The 22,566-nt window shown below is 42.3% G+C and overlaps 2 protein-coding genes across 6 annotated transcripts in view; both read right to left on the bottom strand.

Annotated features, from left to right (window-relative positions):
* The window catches only part of LOC130437688 (amyloid beta precursor protein binding family B member 2), a 16,857-nt gene extending 9,482 nt beyond the window's left edge, over nt 1-7,375 (bottom strand). For 2 of the 5 annotated variants that reach the window (XM_056769160.1, XM_056769164.1), the window contains exons 1-8: nt 7,124-7,375; nt 4,216-5,162; nt 3,984-4,141; nt 3,777-3,908; nt 3,099-3,214; nt 2,954-3,005; nt 1,986-2,114; nt 1,773-1,900 (exon numbers count right to left, since the gene is read on the bottom strand). In XM_056769160.1, the coding sequence (XP_056625138.1) occupies nt 1,773-1,900; nt 1,986-2,114; nt 2,954-3,005; nt 3,099-3,214; nt 3,777-3,908; nt 3,984-4,141; nt 4,216-5,146 (1,646 nt within the window). In that variant the 5' untranslated portion in view covers nt 5,147-5,162; nt 7,124-7,375. Of the gene's footprint in view, nt 1-1,772; nt 1,901-1,985; nt 2,115-2,953; nt 3,006-3,098; nt 3,215-3,776; nt 3,909-3,983; nt 4,142-4,215; nt 5,163-6,720; nt 7,100-7,123 lie in introns of those variants that run through there. The other 3 variants (XM_056769162.1, XM_056769163.1, XM_056769161.1) reach the window with 3 other exon arrangements.
* A 402-nt stretch (nt 7,376-7,777) lies between these two features.
* On the bottom strand, nt 7,778-13,167 carry dele1 (DAP3 binding cell death enhancer 1). The gene is made up of 12 exons (XM_056768851.1): nt 12,939-13,167; nt 12,556-12,670; nt 12,353-12,449; nt 11,540-11,684; nt 11,218-11,385; nt 11,086-11,120; nt 10,927-11,008; nt 10,690-10,832; nt 10,311-10,466; nt 9,657-9,740; nt 9,395-9,548; nt 7,778-8,341 (listed from the first exon to the last, which is right to left on the bottom strand). The coding sequence occupies exons 1-12, from the start codon at nt 12,967-12,969 to the stop codon at nt 8,103-8,105; spliced, it is 1,449 nt and encodes a 482-aa protein (XP_056624829.1). The 5' UTR covers nt 12,970-13,167; the 3' UTR covers nt 7,778-8,102.
* Nucleotides 13,168-22,566: the final 9,399 nt, after the last annotated feature.

The raw sequence follows: 22,566 nt of genomic DNA on the forward strand, positions 1-22,566 counted from the left end.
TGAGTACTGATGCAGTGTGTGTGTGTGTGTGTGCATGCATACATGAGTACTGATGCAGTGTGTGTGTGTGTGTGTGTGTGTGTGTGTGTGTGTGTGTGTGTTTGCGTGCATACATGAGTACTGATGCAGTGTGTGTGTGTGTGTGTGTGTGTGTGTGTGTGTGTGTGTGTGTGTGTGTTTGCGTGCATACATGAGTACTGATGCAGTGTGTGTGTGTGTTTGTTTGTGTGTGTGTGCATGCATACATGAGTACTGATGCAGTGTGTGTGTGTGTGTGTGTGTGTGTGCATGCTCACATGAGTACTGATGCAGTGTGTGTGTGTGTGTGTGTGTGTGTGTGTGTGTGTGTGTGTGTGTGTGTGTGTGTGTGTGTGTTTGCGTGCATACATGAGTACTGATGCAGTGTGTGTGTGTGTTTGTGTGTGTGTGTGTGCATGCATACATGAGTACTGATGCAGTGTGTGTGTGTGTGTTTGTGTGTGTGTGTGTGTGTGTGTGTGTTTGCATGCATACATGAGTACTGATGCAGTGTGTGTGTGTGTGTGTGTGTGTGTGTGTGTGTGTGTGTGTTTGCGTGCATACATGAGTACTGATGCAGTGTGTGTGTGTGTGTGTGTGTGTGTGCATGCATACATGAGTACTGATGCAGTGTGTGTGTGTGTGTGTGTGTGTGTGTGTGTGTGTGTGCATGCATACATGAGTACTGATGCAGTGTGTGTGTGTGTGTGTGTGTGTGTGTGAGTGTGTGTGTGCGTGTGTGTGTGTGTGTGTGTGTGTGTTTGCGTGCATACATGAGTACTGATGCAGTGTGTGTGTGTGTGTGTGTGTGTGTGTGTGTGTGTGTGTGTGTTTGTTTGCGTGCATACATGAGTACTGATGCAGTGTTGCAGTACACTCTACTTCCATCTGCTGGTGAAACAAGATACTGGAACTTAAACACATTGTTCTCACTCAGCGCAGCAGTGACTCTGACGCTGAAGCACATTTAGCACCCCCTGGTGACAGATGGAAGAACAGAGTCGAGATCCACAGAATAAAGAAAAAAAATGTTCTCTTGCATTTGAAAGTGGTCTACATTTTTTCAGGACTGAAGCATGAGTCTAGCCTGCAATGATCGGCTGCTATTACATTCACACGCACACAAACACACAGTCCCTCACACAAACACACACACACCACACACACCTTAATGTATAAGCTGCACAGTTACAGCAACACAACCAACAACATTTAGCATAGATGAGATGAGAGCAGTAGCAGAAGCTCTAGTGTTTCATCATGAACACAGACCCACACATGTGTACAGGTTTAGTTGTGTCATATGTTTTGTCTTCAGTGCTGGCTCAGCAGTACATTAATCTGTTATACACAAAAAACTCATAAAACTGATAAAATCAGACAAACATCAGTCCTGTGTATATCTCCAGATGAGTGCTGTTGTGAATATTTCACCGCTACCACAAAACGGTCACTTTCAGGACACAGTTAGGCTCCGCCCACAAAACCAAACTTAACAGTCATCACTTCATCATTTTCATCATAAACTTCACTATTCAAATGAACTATCTGATTGAGATATTTCCTCACCGCAGTCTTAAAAACCTAAAACATGCAGTTCTGCTTCTTCCACACGTGTGTGCTTTACGTGCAGTAATATCACCAGAGCTCACACTTTATCAAACGGTCAGCGGAAGCGCCGAGACACAGGAAGCTGTTAACAAACATCATTACATTACATTACATTACAGAGCTTTCAGTGAATGATGTCTGACCTGCTGAGGCCACGCCCCACTCCCCACACACGCATGCAGCTGATTGGCAGAGAGTGGAGGAGGGTGTGATCGATGGGGTCCTTCAGAGTAAGAGTGACATCCTGAAGAACCAATAGCATGGCTTGACCCTGACAGAGAGGAGGAGACACACGTGAGCGTCTTTAATGAGATGAGAGGAGATGATGGATAGTCTGGCGGGCGTCTCCGGCTCACCTCGTCTCCTGTGTGCTCGTGTTCACGCTGAAGCTGCTGAATGCAGTCACTGATCACAGAGCTGCTCTTACTGGACATCACCTGAACATCTGCGACCTCCAGCCAGCCCAGATAATTCACCCAGAACACCTGTCACACAAACACACACTCATGACATCACACATCACGCTCGTCTTCACGGGTCTTTCATATCCTGCTGTGGCCACACGGTGGCAGTATCCTCACATTATTAGGCCGCTGCACAAACACCACACACACAGACATGCGCACAAACACACACAGAGACACACACAGACATGCGCACAAACACACACACACACACACACACACAGACATGCAGATAAAACACACACAGAGACACACACAGAGACACACACAGAGACACACACAGAGACACACACACACACACAGACATGCAGACAAACACACACAGAGACACACACACACACACAGACATGCGCACAAACACACACAGAGACACACACAGACATGCGCACAAACACACACTGAGACACACACACACACACAGACATGCAGACAAACACACACAGAGACACACACAGAGACACACACAGAGACACATACAGAGACACACACACACACACAGACATGCAGACAAACACACACTGAGACACACACACACACACACACACACATGCAGACAAACACACACAGAGACACACACAGAGACACACACAGAGACACATACAGAGACACACACACACACACAGACATGCAGACAAACACACACTGAGACACACACACACACACAGACATGCAGACAAACACACACTGAGACACACACACACACACAGACATGCAGACAAACACACACAGAGACACATACAGAGACACACACAAACACACACTGAGACACACACACACACACACAGACATGCAGACAAACACACGCAGACACACAACAGACACAAACAAAGACACACACAGTGGATGATGTGTGTTTGTACCTGTGTGTCCATGTCATTGATGGGGATGAGTGTATCTGCAGGAACTTGAGCTCTAGAGATTACACAAGAGAAGCAGAGACACTCAATCACTCACACTTTACACATAACCTGCACACGGACACACACACACACACACACACTTTACCTGTGGTTGATGAAGCTGTACGGTCCACCGTGAGCTCCCAAACACTCTTGCTCTTGTTCTCTCACCTCTTCTCTTTGATTCTCTCTCTCTTTGGGCTCAGAAGCTTCTGACGGGTCCTATCAAGAAACCATTTAGTCTCTGTTTAAAACTGAATGAAAGAGTTTCTAAAGCTCAGATATATAACAGGATGAAGATTTATGTGTGTGAATCACACCTGAAAAAAAAAGGAAGATATTTGTAAGAATGTCAGTAACCACGTCTCGTCCCACATTGACTGCCATAGTAGGGGAATTAATATTAGGAGAGTCAATGGGGGATGAGATGTGTTTGTTTACTGACATTATTACAAATATCTTCTATTGTGATCAACAGAAAAAGACATTTAGACAGGTATGGAACAATCTGAGTCAATGATGACAGAGTTTTCATTTTAAAAATGAATCTCAAGTACTGAGGTAGTACATAATACAATCATACTAGTACTTACTACTAAAGTACACTTAAAACTAGACTTGAACTTTGCTTATGTATATTTAATTTTTTTACTTGAAGTATATTTATTTCTTATTTTTTTGTGTTGTATATATTATAAACCAAATTACTTTAAACATACTAAATGTGTGTGTTTGTGTGTGCATGCATGTTTGTATGTGAATGTGTAAGTGTGTGTGAGTTCACCAGGTAGTTGTTGTTAAGGACACTAGCAGCTCGTCCCATGGTCTCATAACACAGTGAAGATGAAGAGTGTGATGAAGCTGCTGGTGAGGGAACCGGCTCTACTGAACTGTCTGATATTATACTGCTGGGCCTCTATACACACACACACACTTCATATGAACACACTGTATTCTCAGCAGTAACACAAGAGAGAAGAGTGTGTTGTACCTCAGTGTGAGCTCTAGGGGGCGGTACAGACAGACAGACGCTCTTCACCTCCTCGTCTGTCTTCACTTCACAGGATTCAGAAGGCTTTCCCTGTGCGGTGTCATTCCAAAAACACTCCCGTGACACACGCTCCCCCTGACAACCTTCCTCCCAAACACCTAAAACACACACACGTGTCACTACAGATGTCCGTCGTCATAACAACCACAGACACACGTACACATGTAGACACCTGCGGTGTCACGAGGACTCTCGACAGATGGAGTCTCCTGTGAGAGTGTCGTCCAGCTGGAATCTTCCTCCTCCTCCTCCTCCTCCTGTTTTTTGGGGGGTGCGGGTGATCCGTCAGCCTCCTCTCCCCTCAGATGAAACGTGTACGCCGGGCTCACGCAGTCGGTGGAGTCGTCTCTCGGCCGCTCGTTGTCGGGGCGCCGGTAAACCTCCAGCGGTTTGAGGCTCAGCTCCTCTTCGCCGGTCAGCAGAAGCAGGTGGTTTTGGGGGAGGGTGAGGTGCGCCTCCACATGATTCTCTTTAGCCCACGTCTGCTCCTCCAGCTTGGAGAGGAGGTGCTTCTCCTCCTGCGAGACCAAGTCTTTATCGGGGCTGACGGACACCTTCTCCTCTCGATGGTATTCTAGAAAGCTCTTGGTTCTTCTTCTGATGGTTGGGTTCTTCTGGTTGCCTTTGCCCTCCAGCCAATCGCAGCTCCTCCTGCACATGAAGTCGTTGTGATTCTTGTCGTTTTTGTTGAGGTCTAGCCGCTCTTCCTTCAGTTGAAGGTTGGTTCCGTTTTTAGCCAGTTTGGAGTTGGACGAGGAGAACGAGAGAGGGACGGCAGAGGAGCAGTGGAGAGACGAGGAGGAGGCAGATTTGACGGGTTTGGCACGTCTTTGGGCAGAAGGGGCGGGGCTTTGATTCAGGCCGATGGCGTGATGAATACTGGTCAGAGTGTATTTTTGACTGCTCTTCGGGGGCTGCGCCAAGCATTGCGTTTCCGTGGATACCATGACCACGCCCTCCTTAATGGTGTCACAGTTGAGCTGCTGGTTGTGCGACGAGTGTAGATTGAGGGAAGTGGGCGGGGTCAACAGAGGAGCACTGCGATTGGTTGATTCTATGGTTGATGCGCTGCGTCTCAGGGGAGGTTTCTGGAGCGACATCATTGCATAAGACAATCGACTGCAAAGAAAAAAACACGAAAGATCAGATTCGTTCATCTCTGAAGCTACACAAGACATCTCAACAACATCACAACAGGCCTGTAAATGACTCACATCACTGTGTGTCAAGCGTTCAAGTGACTATAACTGAGAAACATCTGAGCAATGACACGTTCCTCACGGCTCTTGTGTTTGAAAGTTAGTGATTTCTTTTGAAAATATGTCCAATAATCTACACAAACCTGTGTGGACATCTGATGTTGTGCTCTTCACCATCTGAGCAACTCACAAATCACTTGAAAATCTAATCATGTCAACAGGTGTGTGTGTGTGTGTGTGTGTGTGTGTGTCCAACCTGGTCACCTTTATATGAACTGAGCAGTCAGCAAATGTTCTCAAGTTAAACTCCACAAACAGGTTCAGACACACAAACACACATGCAGGGTGTTGTGGAAAATGTGTTTGTTGCAGATTTTCACTGGAGATCAGTTTGATTACACAGCAATATTAGCACAAACACACATACACATGCTCTCACACACACACACACACACACGCACTCACGCATACACAAACACACGCAAGCACACACACAAAAGCACAGGCATGCACACATAAACACACACACACACATACATGCATTCACACACACAAACGCATACACACACACACATGCATGCATACACTCACACAAACGCATACACACACACACACACACAAACGCATACAAACACACACAAACGCACACAAACAAACGCACGTTTGCATGTTTGTTTTTCTGCAGTCAGATGAGCACATGACCGATACTGTAAACAGACTCATTAAATCAAACATTTGTAAAATAAAGTTACTGCCCTCAGTGTGTGTTCACTGAACACATTCACACACATCACATCAGGGGCCAGATGCATGAACTGCTCAGATGAGTCTTAGATGTGAGTCCTCTCTTTTATTTCTTCAGGACTGGTCATAACGTCATTAAATCACTTATATAATAAGGTCGATCGGGCTAATTGAAATATGAAAAGTAATACTGATAAGTCCTAAACTAACTCCTATAGTCTGTGAGAATATGTAAACAGTAAGACTCAGTCAGACAGTTTATGCAACTTGACCCAGAGAAGTGTCACAATATCAGATCTACACAACACAAATATCACAATAATCATCATCACAATATCTATTAAAAGTCAATCGACAAACAAAGCTGACAATCAAATGAATCTTTGATTTTGTGTATTTTTCCTTTTCTCTATTTTAGTCAACGGATCACATTATTATTGTGTATGAAGAGTGTGTAACTATTGTGACTCTCACATGATGTTAAACAAGTGTAAAACCACGCGGATACCATCAAGACACTGAATTATTGATGACATGATCATGTAGTTATTCATATCACTATTATTGTCAATCCCGGAAAGTGTTATAGCCGCTATATCGTACAGTTAATAAAGTGCAGTACATGACATCACAGTACAATGTTCAAGTGACAAAAGAGAAACATTTGATCATTTAATGTGCAAGAACAAATATGCACGACAACAGATGTGCAAGAATAAATCAAATATATTTACGTGTGTGTTTATAAGCCTGCAGGACAACAGCGGTGTAAATGTCGTGTTGTCTTGTGTGAGATGTTTGAGTGAATCTTCACACGGATCCTGTCTGTCTGTGTCTGATGTTTCTTCATCCGGCCCTGAACTGATGACGCACTCTCAAACACATCAAAAATGATCAAAATACCGTGATATATTTAACATGACAGCGATGCGTGTCGAGTCACGGCATCATAACGCGCATTACGCAGGAATAACTCCGCAATCTGTCAATTCAAGAAAGTTACAACCCTTCAGATGAGCACGTCATCCATAAATCAAGAAGAATAATCGATCCGTAGATATATCAATAATACACCGCGGACACTTAAAAGCATCACGTCATCTAGAGAGAGAGAGAGAGAGAGAGAGAGACACTCACTTACTCACCGGCGCGTGTCTCTCTGATGATGCTGATGCAGATCCGCAGGTGACGCCCGCTTTTAACGCAACTCGAGATCTCTCCGCGACGCCCCGCCTCTCCACGCTTGCGCTATGTGTTAGCGTCCACTGGCCAATCAGAAAGCTGAGCGCGAGGTGTTGTATAAATATTAAGCACGTCGTGTTGTAGCGCCTCACGAACACGTAACTTAATATTCATGAGTCTTCAGCGTGATTGGAGAAACGGCAGCGCTGCTGTTTGACGTACTGTACATACACAGTGTTTACAGATATTAATAAATGACATTAACTGAACTATAACACACTAATCCTTAACAGTTTTAAACATCTACAGAAACAACATGACACAGAGGAACACACCAAACATCTAAAGATTTAAAATGACATACTCGAACAGAATGTGTGTTTTAATAAGGTTTAAAGTACAAACATACACAAGATCTGATGACATCACGGATGTTGACTGGTATGATGGTTTAAGTTGTAGTGTTGTATTTGTGTGTGTGTGAGATCTGATCTAAGGCACTTGTTTCTTCTCTACTTTCAGCAGATGAAAATGATTTCACTGTTTATCTCTTAACCACAGCACTACATACAACACAAGCCCTTTGAAATAGCAAACAATATATTCATATAAACACAATAAAAAACATTTATTCTCCCTTCACAAACTGATACATGTATATACAAACCCCAGTAAACGAAGCACTTTCTATTTCTAAAGACATTTCCATCTCTAAAAAACAAATACATTCACACAGGTCTGTCCAACAATGACATCATCACTCCATATCTCTCCTCTGATTGGCTGAGAACATTATTATGATACATCATGTGTATGTTCATTACATGATTGTGTGTGCATTAGTCAATGACTGGACCAACGGCCCGTGGCGTTAAATGAATGATTGTGTCTTAATGATTGCACTGGTATGTGTGTGTCTGTCTGTGTGTGTGTGTTAGCGCACACCTAGTGTCCAAACATTACGACGGCTCTCAGTATTCACTGTCTGAAGTGTTATTGAGGGCAGTGCCATCAGACTGCCTGTACTCCAGGAATGAGGCAGCGGCTGTGTCGGCCAATCACATCGCTGCTGTGGGTGTGGCTTCACATCTCCAGATGTTTGAGAGCACATGGAGTTTAGGTTGAGACGGCCAATCACAGAGAAGCAAGGAGCAGATCGGATAGAGCGCAGGACTATAGGGACAGAGACAGACATGTGTCAGGCAAATGAAATATTGACATATGACTCAACACGTGAATGATGAATGCACAGCCAATTAACAACAGAATTTAGATAAACGTACGTCAGAGTCCTTACCTAACTACAATGTAAACCGGCGGAGCGCCTAAAAGCCCCTCAGCTGTTATAAAACCCACTGTAACCCACTGCTTCTTGGGCTTAGTGCTTTTATAAAACAGTTATTCCATATGTGCAGCACAGTTTTATAAAATATAGTAAATAAAGGCTACGTGATGCGGTTATAAATGGGGGATTTTATAACGGCTAAGAACTGGGCTCAACCAATCAGAATCACCGTTTTATAAATGAAATTAAATGATGTTTCTTTGAAGATGCAGAAAGGTTTGTGTGATGGTTTAGAGGTCACAATATATACACTATTTATACAGAATATACAAACTATAGGAAGAACCCACAGCGTGTAAAAATGGGTCTGTGTTTCCCTTTTATTCTGTGTGTGTCTCTGGTGTGTGTTTAGAGTGCGTTTACACAATGAAAAACAGAAAAGTTTCATATACACACAACAGCATTATCAAACCATCTGCGTTGACACAGATCAGGGAAAGTGAGTAAAAGTGCTGTATGTATGAATGTCAGGCCAGTGGATGGCGTTCTTGCACTGTAACGAAATACTACAAGCCTGCGCACATACACACCACTTTTAATACACTTTCTGGCGTGTTTGTGTGTTTATATTTGTGTTTGTAATACTATGTCTCCGCTGGTTGTAGTGGTGCAGTAAAAAATGATAATGATAATAAAGTCTGTCGCGCAGCACAAACATACAGCATGGATTTTGGGAATACACACTGAATGTGTGATGCGCATGCGTATAACGTCATCGCCACCTTTAAAAGTTTACACGGAGAGAAAAACACAATTGTTTCCAAAACTTGCAACTCACAAAATTTGTGTTTTCAGCCCCCTAAAACCCTGTTGTCTTGTAAACGAACAGCCAAAACACATAAAAAGTTGTGTTTTTAGTTAAAAACGGTGTGTGTGTTTACCTTCTCTTCTGTGTGTGTCTCTCAGTACGTCTCTGGCTTGTTTGTTTCCTCTGTCTGCTGCCTGATGATAGAGTGAGACTGCCGTACTGACACACTGTGACACACCGAAGCCTGTTTCATAACACTGAGCCAACAACACAAGACCTCTGCTGTCCTACACACACACACACACACACACACAAAATGAGCCATTTGACACAAAACACAGTTTTGACTTCCTTGACAACAGTGTGTGTGCATATATGAAGATTATTTGTGTTACCCCACTCTGTGCCGCCCTTCTGAAATAATGAAAAGACTTCATCTCATCAGACTCTGACAACACAAAACCCAGATATATCTGAGCCTGGAGAGAGAGAGAGAGAGAGAGAGTGAGAGAGTGCGAGAGAGAGAGAGAAAAAGAGAGAGAGAGAGATAGAGAGAGAGAGTGTGAGAGAGAGAGAAAAAGAGAGAGAAAAAGAAAGAGAAAAAGAGAGAGAGAGAGAGAGAGAGAGAGAGAGAGAAAGAGAGAGAAAGAGACAGAGTGTGTGAGAGAGAGAGAGAAAGAGAGTGTGTGAGAGAGAGAGTGCGAGAGAGAGAGAGAGAGAAAAAGAGAGAGAGAGTGAGAGATAGAGAGAGAGAGTGTGAGAGAGAGAGAAAAAGAGAGAGAAAAAGAAAGAGAAAAAGAGAGAGAGAGTGAGAGATAGAGAGGGAAAGAGAGTGTGTGAGAGAGAGAGTGAGAGATAGAGAGGAAAAGAGAGAGAAAAAGAGAGGGAAAAAGAGAGAGAGAGTGAGAGATAGAGAGGAAAAGAGAGTGTGTGAGAGAGAGAGTGTGAGAGAGAGAGAAGGACAGAGACGTTGTGTTTAGAGATGCTAGAAGTATTTATGAGAAGCGTATGAAAGTGTGTTGATATGTCGTTGTGTACATGTGTTGTACCTCAGTGAGTCCAGCGTCTGCAGCTGTGTGCAGGTATGAGAGAGCTGTGTCTGTGTCTGAACACTGCTGCCCTCTGCTGCTCAGGAGGAGTTTAGCACAACGATACTGAGCCTGATGATGACCTGCAGCTGCTGCCCGTCTGTAAAAGTGCACAGCCTGACACACAAACACACAACTGTTACACAACATCTCTCAATCTCATGTGTGGAACTGCACAGACTGAGATTGTGTGTGTGTGTGTGCCTGTGAGTGTGTGAGTGTGTGTGTGAGTGCATGTGTGTGTGTGTGTCTGCATGTGTGTGCGTTCGTGTGAGTGAGTGCATGTGCGTGTGTACGTGTGTGTATGTGAGTGTGTGTGTGTGTGTGTGTGTGTGTGAACCTTGTTGTGGTCTTGCTGTACTCCACGGCCCTTCTCATAACAGACTCCTAAATTAAAGTGAGCTTTACTGTAGTTGTGTTGCGCTGAAGCCAGAAAACACAAAAAGGCAGTTTCACAATCTCCTGCTTTGGCGTTCTCCAGACCTGAACAAACACACACAAACACAATCAGAGAAAACATCCTGATAATCTCTCTATAATAGGCTCTAAGTGTGTGTGTGTGTGATGTCATTATTACCCATGATGTTGAGGATTATGGGTACACTGCAGTCAGCCGTGTGTTTTAAATTCTGCACTGCTTCATCTGGTGTAAGAGATTCCTGCAGAAACACACACACGTGTGATGATGATAAACACATGAGAGTGTGTGGAGAGATGATCAGACTGAGAATGTTACCTCTGCTTCTGGTCGCTCAGGAGAAAGCGTCTCCTCTGAAAGGAAACCATCAAGAATCTGAATAATGTTGAATCTGTAAGAGACCTGTTTGTTTATTTGACGTCTGAGAAGTGAAAGTGTGCCGGTGCTCACCTGAGTGAGAGAGACTGCTCGCTGTCTCCACCTGCTGATCTCCATCAGAACTCCTGTCACTGTTACCATGACTACCATCAGGGCAGCTGTCACTCTGTTCTGAAGTCTGTAGCGCCCCCCGCTGACACCTCACTGTCACACCACTGGGCAAAACATTCTGCTTCGAGACTTGGAGACACATCGTAAAGGAAACACTTTTATTTGTGCTTTTATTTATTCTTCTTATCGTGAATCTGAGAGAGAAACTTTCACTGTGGCCTTCAGTGATCTCTGATCAGTCAGTGGTGTGTATGACAGGATCCATCAGTTATCAGCTACTCACAGATATCAATCAGAGCCTTGTAGGAGCATTTCTGTATGAATCCAGCGTCTCTGATCTGGACCGGTCCAGAATTCTGATCTGCATGACAGGAGAACTGAGAGTGAATCCTGCGACACACCTGCATAAACAGAACAGCAGCTGCACCCTGCAGGAGGAGAGAGAGAGAGAGAGAGAGAGAGAGAGAGAGAGAGAGAAATAGAAAGAGAGAGAGAGAAAGAAAGAGAAAGAGAGAGAGAAATAGAAAGAGAGAAAGAGAGAGAGAGAGAAATAGAAATAGAAAGAAATAGAAAGAGCGAGAGAGAGAGAGAGAGAGAAAGAGAGAGAGAGAGAGAGAGAATAGAAAGAGAGAGAGAAATAGAAAGAGCGAGAGAGTGAGAGAGAGAAATAGAAAGAGAGAGAGAAATAGAAAGAGCGAGAGAGTGAGAGAGAGAAATAGAAAGAGAGAGAGAAATAGAAAGAGAGAGAGAGAAAGAGAGAGAAATAGAAAGAGAGAGAGAAATAGAAAGAGCGAGAGAGTGAGAGAGAGAAATAGAAAGAGAGAGAGAAATAGAAAGAGAGAGAGAGAAAGAGAGAGAGAGAAATAGAAATAGAAAGAAATAGAAAGAAATAGAAAGAGAGAGAGAGAGAGAGAAATAGAAAGAGAGAGAGAAATAGAAAGAGCGAGAGAGTGAGAGAGAGAAATAGAAAGAGAGAGAGAGAGAAATAGAAAGAGCGAGAGAGTGAGAGAGAGAAATAGAAAGAGAGAGAGAGTTAACAACAAAGACAAAAAAGTATTAGATTCACAGTCCTGATGTGTGTGTGTGTGTGTTGTACCCAGCCGCCTGCATCTAGAGCAGTGTATCTTGGCAATCCAGTGTAGCAGAACTGAAACGTCCGCTTCTTCCTCTGATGATCTTCCTCCCTCTGCGAACTGACAGACAGACAGGCAGGCAGACAGACAGAACTCATATTATATTATGTAGAATGTCAACAGTATCGATCACACGAGGATGATGATGATGATGATGATGTGATACCTGCTGTCACCCGCATGTCGTCCGGCGCTGAGGATGGATGTGTTGATGACCTCATCCTCCACATGATGACCCTGTGAGAGACGCAGCTGAGCGTTTCCATGACAACGGCTCAAGACTGCAGGTGAAGAGGACAGTGTGAGATCTCACGGCTGATGGCTCGCGAGTGACCTCTATTTATGTTGTTGTAAATCAGGTTTATGAAGTATTACAACACATGAATGTAAATGTGTGTAGTTTTAATGTAAATCACACGCATTTCTTCTGTTTGTCAAAAACTGAAAGTGTAACTATAAACTGTAACTGATATCGAACATAACACGTGACCGTCAACAACAATCGACATATAACAATATTAATCCGTCATTAATGACTCTCTCTCTTACCTCTGCTCACCAAACTCTGGAACCTCCACATGTTTATCGCTGATATTTGCAGTAGTTTTGCAGTTTAGGCGCATAAACTCACGCCATGTTTACCACTGACAGTCACGAGACACAGAAAGCCCCCGGCGGAAGTGACGCAACAGTGAGGAAACAGCACAAGAGTCTCTTGAAGCATGCGCGCCGCTAGAGGTCATCAGACACACGCCGTTTAAACTTTTTAAGAAGAATGATGTTTTAATAAAAGACACAAATTATAGAAATGTAATAAACGGAAATATAGGCTTACATTAGTGTTTAATTTAACGATTTGAGTGATCATTCCTGAATGTTGTAGTGCGTGATTGGCAGAGGACAGAAAGCAGAGAAGTGCACGATTTTCTTCATTGATTTGTGACATGCAGTTTTTGACATAATTCTCTTTTGCTAATGGAGGAAAATATACAAAACTGTATAAAATCTAAGTATTTTATTTTGAAGTATTGTCATTCATCATTTCCGTAACTTTGGAGAAGTCGTGATGTCATATTTGATAGATAATGTATAAAGTATAATAATAAATGATGTTTGCGTTTCAGGCTCAGAATGTTTTACTTACATTGAATTATATCACAATGTTTTAATCATAGGCCTAATAGATAAACATCATATAGAACTGAAATAAATATGCAATGTGCATGAGTCCAATTCTAAAGGGATTTAAATAAATTCTAATGTTTGTTCTCTCAATGTTGTAATATTTGCTTTTGCACAAACGCATGAATCATTTTGTGACGTACATGTAAACACGCAGGTTTGTTTGCCAGAGAGAATCAGTGTGTGTCTATGGAGAGATTGAGATCATGTCCTGTAGCAGCAGCACAGATGTAGTTTAAGCTTTGGGTTGCTTCAGGGTCAGTTTAGTTGATATTTATCCATTTAAACATGTGTTTATGTGTGTGGGCTGCAGATTCTGATATAAACACGTGTCACACCTGATCTAAAACTAAGACTGGATTTGCATTGTGGCTGGAATGAAGCATTTGTGACATTATTGCGGCGTCTTTTTGGTTTTGTCATAAAACGAGCACAGAAATCTCTGTTCTGTCATGGATAACTGAGGCTGTGATGTGGTCAGCGCCGGATGTCCGGCTTTGAATCCAGATGTTCCTCAGCATGTTAAATACAGGGTGAAAACCATCTCATTTCCTAAAAGCAGCCCTGAGACATGTGTCATGATTCCCTCCATCTGCTGCAACTGAGAACTTCACAGCAAAGATTACAAAGAGAACTAAACTCTATCTGAGATTCTTTGAATGTTTGTAAAATTACTCATACAAATCTTCTCACGATGACCTCACGTACTTACATCACAGATGATTATTCTCTCTCTCTCTCTCTCTCTCTCTCTCTCTCTCTCTCTCTCTCTCAAATGACACTTCACCATTCATACAAAGTGTGTGTTTCAGGTCTGTCTGTGTTTCATTAATGCAGTAGGTTGAGTAAGAGGGAATGCTGTCAGAGGCCCAGTGAGGAGAGAGAGAGAGAGAGACAGAGACACAGAGAGAGAGAGAGAGAGAGAGACAGAGACACAGAGAGAGAGAGAGAGAGAGAGAGACAGAGACACAGAGAGAGAGAGAGAGAGAGAGAGAGAGAGAGACAGAGACACAGAGAGAGAGAGAGAGAGAGAGACAGAGAGAGAGAGAGAGAGAGAGAGAGGCACATCCAACAGAACTCCAGCAGCCTAAGCTATGCCCAGACAGTGAGCAGAAACTTCACACCTACTGTCTCAAGACAAAATCTGCAATAAATAAATAAATACCTTATGGATAACAAATCATTTACAATATCATGTTGGAATATTCAAGGCCTGAGGTCATCTGCTTTTGGACTGAAAAGCAAAAACATAGACTTCAGCTCTGAAACAAAAAACTCAGACATCCTCATCCTACAGGAGACATGGAGTAGAGGAGACGGACCCACTGGTCGCCCTACAAACTACAGAGAATTCATCATTCCATCCGTCAAACTGCCTGGCGTCACACAGGGAAGAGACTCAGGCGGAATGTTGATCTGGTATAAGTCCGAATACGCCCACTCAATAAAAATGATTAAAACTGGCCAGTTTTACACATGGATAGAAATCAACAAGACCATCACTTCAACAGATAAGAATATCTTCCTGTGTGCAACCTACATCCCTCCAGCAGAGTCACCCTACTTCAATGAGGACAGTTTCACGATCCTGGAAGAGGAGATCAACTACTTTCAGTCACAGGGCAATGTTCTGATCTGCGGTGACCTAAATGCCAGGACAGGCGAAGAATCAGACTCAGTTCACTCCAAGGGAGACAAACACATTCCAGGAGGAGATGTCCTTCCCACACCTACTCACACACAAAGACTAAACTACGACAAAACAACAAACAAAAATGGAATAAGACTTCTCCATCTTTGTCGCACACTGGGTCTGTACATGGTCAATGGACGACTACGAGGAGATTCATACGGTAGGTACACCTATAGTTCTAAGCTGGGTAACAGTACGGTAGACTATTTCATCACGGATCTGAATCCTAACTCCCTCAGAGCGTTCACAGTCAGCCCACCATCACCATTGTCAGATCACAGTAAAATCACTCTCTACCTCAATAGATCCAAACCTAACACAGACGCATCAAAACAAACTCACCTCCATACCCTAAAAAAAACTTTCAGGTGGAAACAAAATTGCGAAGATACATACAAAAGCAAAACTCGTGAACCAAAAATTCAAATCCTACTGAATAAATTCCTCGATACCCCATTTCCACACAATTATGAAGGTGTAAGTTTAGCAGTAGACAGGATTAACCAAATTTTTACAATATCTGCAACACTATCTAACCTAAAACCCACTAACACAAAACCAAACAAAAAGCCTGTAAATGAGAAATGGTTTGATAAGGAGTGTAAAAACCTTAGAAAAGAAGAAAGAATTCTATCAAATCAGAAACACATAGATGCTGACAATGTAAACACACGCCAACTCTACCATGAAAAAGTTAAACAATATAAGGACACACTAAGGAAGAAAAAGAAACAAGATACACAAAACCAGTTAAAAGCAATTGAACAATCTCTAGAAACAAATCGCTTCTGGGAACATTGGAACACACTTAACAAACCCCACCATGAAGATCTTCCCATTCAGAACGGAGACGTATGGATAAAGCACTTCTCAAACCTCTTTAGTAAAATAACCAAGAACCATGAACAAACTAACCTACACAACAAACTATGCACTCTGGAGTCAACAATTAAAGATTACCAAAACCCTTTAGACTATCCAATTACACTCGCTGAGCTAGGCCAAAATATACCAAAACTTAAATCCCAAAAAGCAAGTGGTATCGACGGTATCCTAAACGAGATGATTAAACACGCAGACCAAAAACTTACACTCGCCATCCTCAAACTGTTTAATATCATCTTAAGAACAGGTATATTTCCCACAATCTGGAACCAAGGTCTCTTAACTCCAATCCATAAAAGTGGAGACAAATTCGACCCTAATAACTATCGCGGAATATGTGTAAACAGTAATCTAGGTAAACTCCTCTGTAACATTATTAACAGCAGACTTCTCCAATTTCTAAACAACCAAAACATTCTAAGAAAATGCAAAATTGGTTTCCAACCCAAATACCGCACATCCGATCATATATACACTCTTCATACCTTAATTGACAAAGAAACAAACCAAAAGAAAAGAAAGCTCTACTCATGCTTAGTTGACTTCAAAAAAGCTTTTGACTCAATCTGGCATGAGGGACTTTTTCTTCAGTTGATTCAATGCGGCATCGGAGGAAAAACCTACGACATCATCAAATCAATGTACACCAATAACACATTTGCAGTTAAAATTGGCAACAAGCACACAGACTTTCTCTCCCAGAGTCGTGGAGTGAGACAGGGCTGTAGTCTAAGTCCTACACTATTTAACATTTACATGAATGAACTAGCTGGAGCTCTAGAACAGTCACCAGGACCCGGCCCGACCTTACAAGACACCGAAGTGAAATGCCTCCTGTTTGCAGACGATCTGGTGCTGCTGTCACCCACAAAAGAGGGTCTACAGCAACATCTGGACACCCTGCACACTTTCTGCCAAACATGGGCCCTATCGGTTAACCTTAAGAAGACTCGAGTCATGATATTCCAAAAAAAGCCCAGTAGCCAAAATCAACATCACAGTTTCAAACTAAACAACGTGCCCCTAGAACACACCAAGAACTACACATATCTTGGTATAAACATTAGTAACACTGGAAACTTAAACAAGGCTGTGAATGACCTGAGAGACAAGGCATGAAGAGCCTTTTACGCAATCAAAAAGAATATTAAATTTGACATCCCAACCGTAATCTGGCTGAAAATAATACAATCAATTATAGAACCAATCGCGCTGTATGGAAGTGAGGTTTGGGGTCCTCTCGCCCACCAAGAGTTCAGCAGATGGGACAAACACCCAATAGAGATTCTGCAAACAGAAATGTGTTAAAACATTCTACGGGTACAGAGAAAAACTCCAAACAACGCCTGCAGAGCAGAATTAGGACTGTATCCTCTAATCATTAAAATACAAAAAAGAGCTTTAAAATTCTACACACACCTTAAGAACAGCGACACAGACACACTCCATCACAAAGCCTTAAGTAATCAAGAGCTGAGCCCAGAGAGAAACCCCTTCATCCAACTGATCTCACAACTAACTCTACAACCCCAAACATGCCCAAGTCAACCCCAAACCCCAGCCAGACTAAACCAAATGATGAAAAGACAAAAAGAGAAATATCTCAAACACTGGACAGAAGCAACAGCTCAGCAAAGTAAACTGGAATGCTATCTGTCACTAAAGAGAGAATATAAAGTGTCAGAATACCTCACAAGCGTATCAGACCCTAAACTAAGAAAAGTGTTGAGCATGTACAGACTCAGTATCACCAGCTCACTGTAGAGACGGGCAGACACAGACACACATGGACACCGAGAGAAGAGCGACTGTGTCCACACTGCACACACAATCAAGTGGAAACAGAGCTGCACTTTCTCCTCTCCTGTCCCAACTACACACACATCAGAGAAACATTCTTCCCCCAGTTTACAAACTTACACAAAGACTTTGACCAGTTTCAACAAAAGGACAAGATCTCATACATACTGGGAGAAAAGTCAAGAAGCTCAAACCTGCTGCAAGATATGTGAAGTCCTGCCACGACCAAAGAACAACCAGCACAACACAACACAACCAGCACAACACAACACAACACTGACAGGACAACACACACAAACTGACACTATCACCCTTATTGAGAACTTTAATTAAAACTCTTTTTCTGTTTATATTGAGATGTATATATATAGATTTTAACTTATAGACTTTTAATTTTATTCTATTTTATTTTTTATCTTAATCTGTATTTCTGCATGTTTATATTTAATCTTGTACATTTTCTTTTATCATGCCAATAAAGCTCCTTTGAATCTTGAGAGAGAGAGAGAGAGAGAGAGAGAGAGAGATAGAGAGAGAGAGACAGAGAGAGAGACGGGTACGGGTTCTACGGGTACAGAGAAAAACTCCAAACAACGCCTGCAGAGCAGAATTAGGACTGTATCCTCTAATCATTAAAATACAAAAAAGAGCTTTAAAATTCTACACACACCTTAAGAACAGCGACACAGACACACTCCATCACAAAGCCTTAAGTCATCAAGAGCTGAGCCCAGAGAGAAACCCCTTCATCCAACTGATCTCACAACTAACTCTACAACCCCAAACATGCCCAAGTCAACCCCAAACCCCAGCCAGACTAAACCAAATGATGAAAAGACAAAAAGAGAAATATCTCCAACACTGGACAGAAGCAACAGCTCAGCAAAGTAAACTGGAATGCTATCTGTCACTAAAGAGAGAATATAAAGTGTCAGAATACCTCACAAGCGTATCAGACCCTAAACTAAGAAAAGTGTTGAGCATGTACAGACTCAGTGATCACCAGCTCACTGTAGAGACGGGCAGACACAGACACACATGAACACCGAGAGAAGAGCGACTGTGTCCACACTGCACACACAATCAAGTGGAAACAGAGCTGCACTTTCTCCTCTCCTGTCCCAACTACACACACATCAGAGAAACATTCTTCCCCCAGTTTACAAACTTACACAAAGACTTTGACCAGTTTCAACAAAAGGACAAGATCTCATACATACTGGGAGAAAAGTCAAGAAGCTCAAACCTGCTGCAAGATATGTCAAGTCCTGCCACGACCAAAGAACAACCAGCACAACACAACACAACACTGACAGGACAACACACACAAACTGACACTGTCACCCTCATTGAGAACTTTAATTAAAACTCTTTTTCTGTTTATATTGAGATGTATATATATATAGATTTTTACTTATAGACTTTTAATTTTATTCTATTTTATTTTTATCTTAATCTGTATTTCTGCATGTTTATATTTAATCTTGTGCTTTGGCAATGTAAATTTTCTTTTATCATGCCAATAAAGCTCCTTTGAATCTTGAATCTTGAATCTTGAGTGAGAGAGAGAGAGAGAGAGACAGAGAGAGAGAGAGAGAGAGAGAGAGAGAGAGAGAGAGAGAGAGAGGGGGAGACAGAGAGGGAGAGAGAGACAGAGAGAGAGAGAGAGACAGAGAGAGAGAGACAGAGAGAGAGAGAGAGAGAGAGAGAGAGACAGAGAGAGAGAGAGAGAGAGAGAGGGGGGGAGACAGAGAGAGAGAGAGAGAGAGAGAGAGGGGGAGACAGAGAGAGAGAGAGAGAGAGATAGAGAGAGAGAGACAGAGAGAGAGACGGGTACGGGTTCTACGGGTACAGAGAAAAACTCCAAACAACGCCTGCAGAGCAGAATTAGGACTGTATCCTCTAATCATTAAAATACAAAAAAGAGCTTTAAAATTCTACACACACCTTAAGAACAGCGACACAGACACACTCCATCACAAAGCCTTAAGTCATCAAGAGCTGAGCCCAGAGAGAAACCCCTTCATCCAACTGATCTCACAACTAACTCTACAACCCCAAACATGCCCAAGTCAACCCCAAACCCCAGCCAGACTAAACCAAATGATGAAAAGACAAAAAGAGAAATATCTCCAACACTGGACAGAAGCAACAGCTCAGCAAAGTAAAGTGGAATGCTATCTGTCACTAAAGAGAGAATATAAAGTGTCAGAATACCTCACAAGCGTATCAGACCCTAAACTAAGAAAAGTGTTGAGCATGTACAGACTCAGTGATCACCAGCTCACTGTAGAGACGGGCAGACACAGACACACATGGACACCGAGAGAAGAGCGACTGTGTCCACACTGCACACACAATCAAGTGGAAACAGAGCTGCACTTTCTCCTCTCCTGTCCCAACTACACACACATCAGAGAAACATTCTTCCCCCAGTTTACAAACTTACACAAAGACTTTGACCAGTTTCAACAAAAGGACAAGATCTCATACATACTGGGAGAAAAGTCAAGAAGCTCAAACCTGCTGCAAGATATGTCAAGTCCTGCCACGACCAAAGAACAACCAGCACAACACAACACAACACTGACAGGACAACACACACAAACTGACACTGTCACCCTCATTGAGAACTTTAATTAAAACTCTTTTTCTGTTTATATTGAGATGTATATATATATAGATTTTTACTTATAGACTTTTAATTTTATTCTATTTTATTTTTATCTTAATCTGTATTTCTGCATGTTTATATTTAATCTTGTGCTTTGGCAATGTAAATTTTCTTTTATCATGCCAATAAAGCTCCTTTGAATCTTGAATCTTGAATCTTGAGTGAGAGAGAGAGAGAGAGAGACAGAGAGAGAGAGAGAGAGAGAGAGAGAGAGAGAGAGAGAGGGGGAGACAGAGAGGGAGAGAGAGACAGAGAGAGAGAGAGAGACAGAGAGAGAGAGACAGAGAGAGAGAGAGAGAGAGAGAGAGAGACAGAGAGAGAGAGAGAGAGAGAGTACTAAGACAAAATCCGCACTAAACAATTAATAACTTATGGATAACAAATCATTTACAATATCATGTTGGAATATTCAAGGCCTGAGGTCATCTGCTTTTGGACTGAAAAGCAAAAACATAGACTTCAGCTCTGAAACAAAAAACTCAGACATCCTCATCCTACAGGAGACATGGAGTAGAGGAGACGGACCCACTGGTCGCCCTACAAACTACAGAGAATTCATCATTCCATCCGTCAAACTGCCTGGTGTCACCCAGGGAAGAGACTCAGGCGGAATGCTGATATGGTATAAATCTGAATACGCTAACTCAACAAAAATGATTAAAACTGGCCAGTTTTACACATGGATAGAAATCAACAAGACCATCACTTCAACAGATAAGAATATCTTCCTGTGTGCAACCTACATCCCTCCAGCAGAGTCACCCTACTTCAATGAGGACAGTTTCACGATCCTGGAAGAGGAGATCAACTACTTTCAGTCACAGGGCAATGTTCTGATCTGCGGTGACCTAAATGCCAGGACAGGCGAAGAGTCAGACTCAGTTCACTCCAAGGGAGACAAACACATTCCAGGAGGAGATGTCCTTTCCATACCTACACATACACAAAGACTGAACTACGATAAAACAACAAACAAAAATGGATTAAGACTTCTCCATCTTTGTCGCACACTGGGTCTGTACATGGTCAATGGACGACTACGAGGAGATTCATACGGTAGGTACACCTATAGTTCTAAGCTGGGTAACAGTACGGTAGACTATTTCATCACGGATCTGAATCCTAACTCCCTCAGAGCGTTCACAGTCAGCCCACCATCACCATTGTCAGATCACAGTAAAATCACTCTCTACCTCAATAGATCCAAACCTAACACAGAGGCATCAAAACAAACTCACCTCCATACCCTAAAACAAACTTTCAGGTGGAAACAAAATTGCGAAGATACATACAAAAGCATAACTCGTGAACCAAAAATTCAAATCCTACTGAATAAATTCCTCGATACCCCATTTCCACACAATTATGAAGGTGTAAATTTAGCAGTAGACAGGATTAACCAAATTTTTACAATATCTGCAACGCTATCTGACCTAAAACCCACTAACACAAAACCAAACAAAAAGCCGGTAAATGAGAAATGGTTTGATAAGGAGTGTAAAAACCTTAGAAAAGAAGTAAGAATTCTATCAAATCAGAAACACAGAGATGCTGACAATGTAAACACACGCCAACTCTACCATGAAAAAGTTAAACAATATAAGGAAACACTAAGGAAGAAAAAGAAACAAGATACACAAAACCAGATAAAAGCAATTGAACAATCTCTAGAAACAAATCGCTTCTGGGAACATTGGAACACACTTAACAAACCCCACCATGAAGATCTTCCCATTCAGAACGGAGACGTATGGATAAAGCACTTCTCAAACCTCTTTAGTAAAATAAACAAGAACCATGAACAAACTAACCTACACAACAAACTATGCACTCTGGAGTCAACAATTAAAGATTACCAAAACCCTTTAGACTATCCAATTACACTCGCTGAGCTAGAACAAAATATACCAAAACTTAAATCCCAAAAAGCAAGTGGTATCGAC

Source organism: Triplophysa dalaica, chromosome 16, assembly GCF_015846415.1.
Source record: "Triplophysa dalaica isolate WHDGS20190420 chromosome 16, ASM1584641v1, whole genome shotgun sequence".
NCBI lineage: Eukaryota > Metazoa > Chordata > Actinopteri > Cypriniformes > Nemacheilidae > Triplophysa > Triplophysa dalaica.

What these genes read in the sequence shown, in the direction of transcription:
- dele1 (XM_056768851.1), bottom strand. Translation starts at nt 12,969, where the DNA reads ATGTGGAGGTTCCAGAGTTTGGTGAGCAGAG. An exon ending in GAGCAGTCTCTCTCACTCAG is followed by an intron (nt 11,121 to 11,217) that starts GTGAGCACCGGC and finishes GTTTCCTTTCAG; the next exon opens with AGGAGACGCTTTCTCCTGAG. An exon ending in TACAGCAAGACCACAACAAG is followed by an intron (nt 10,467 to 10,689) that starts GTTCACACACAC and finishes TTTGTGTGTCAG; the next exon opens with GCTGTGCACTTTTACAGACG.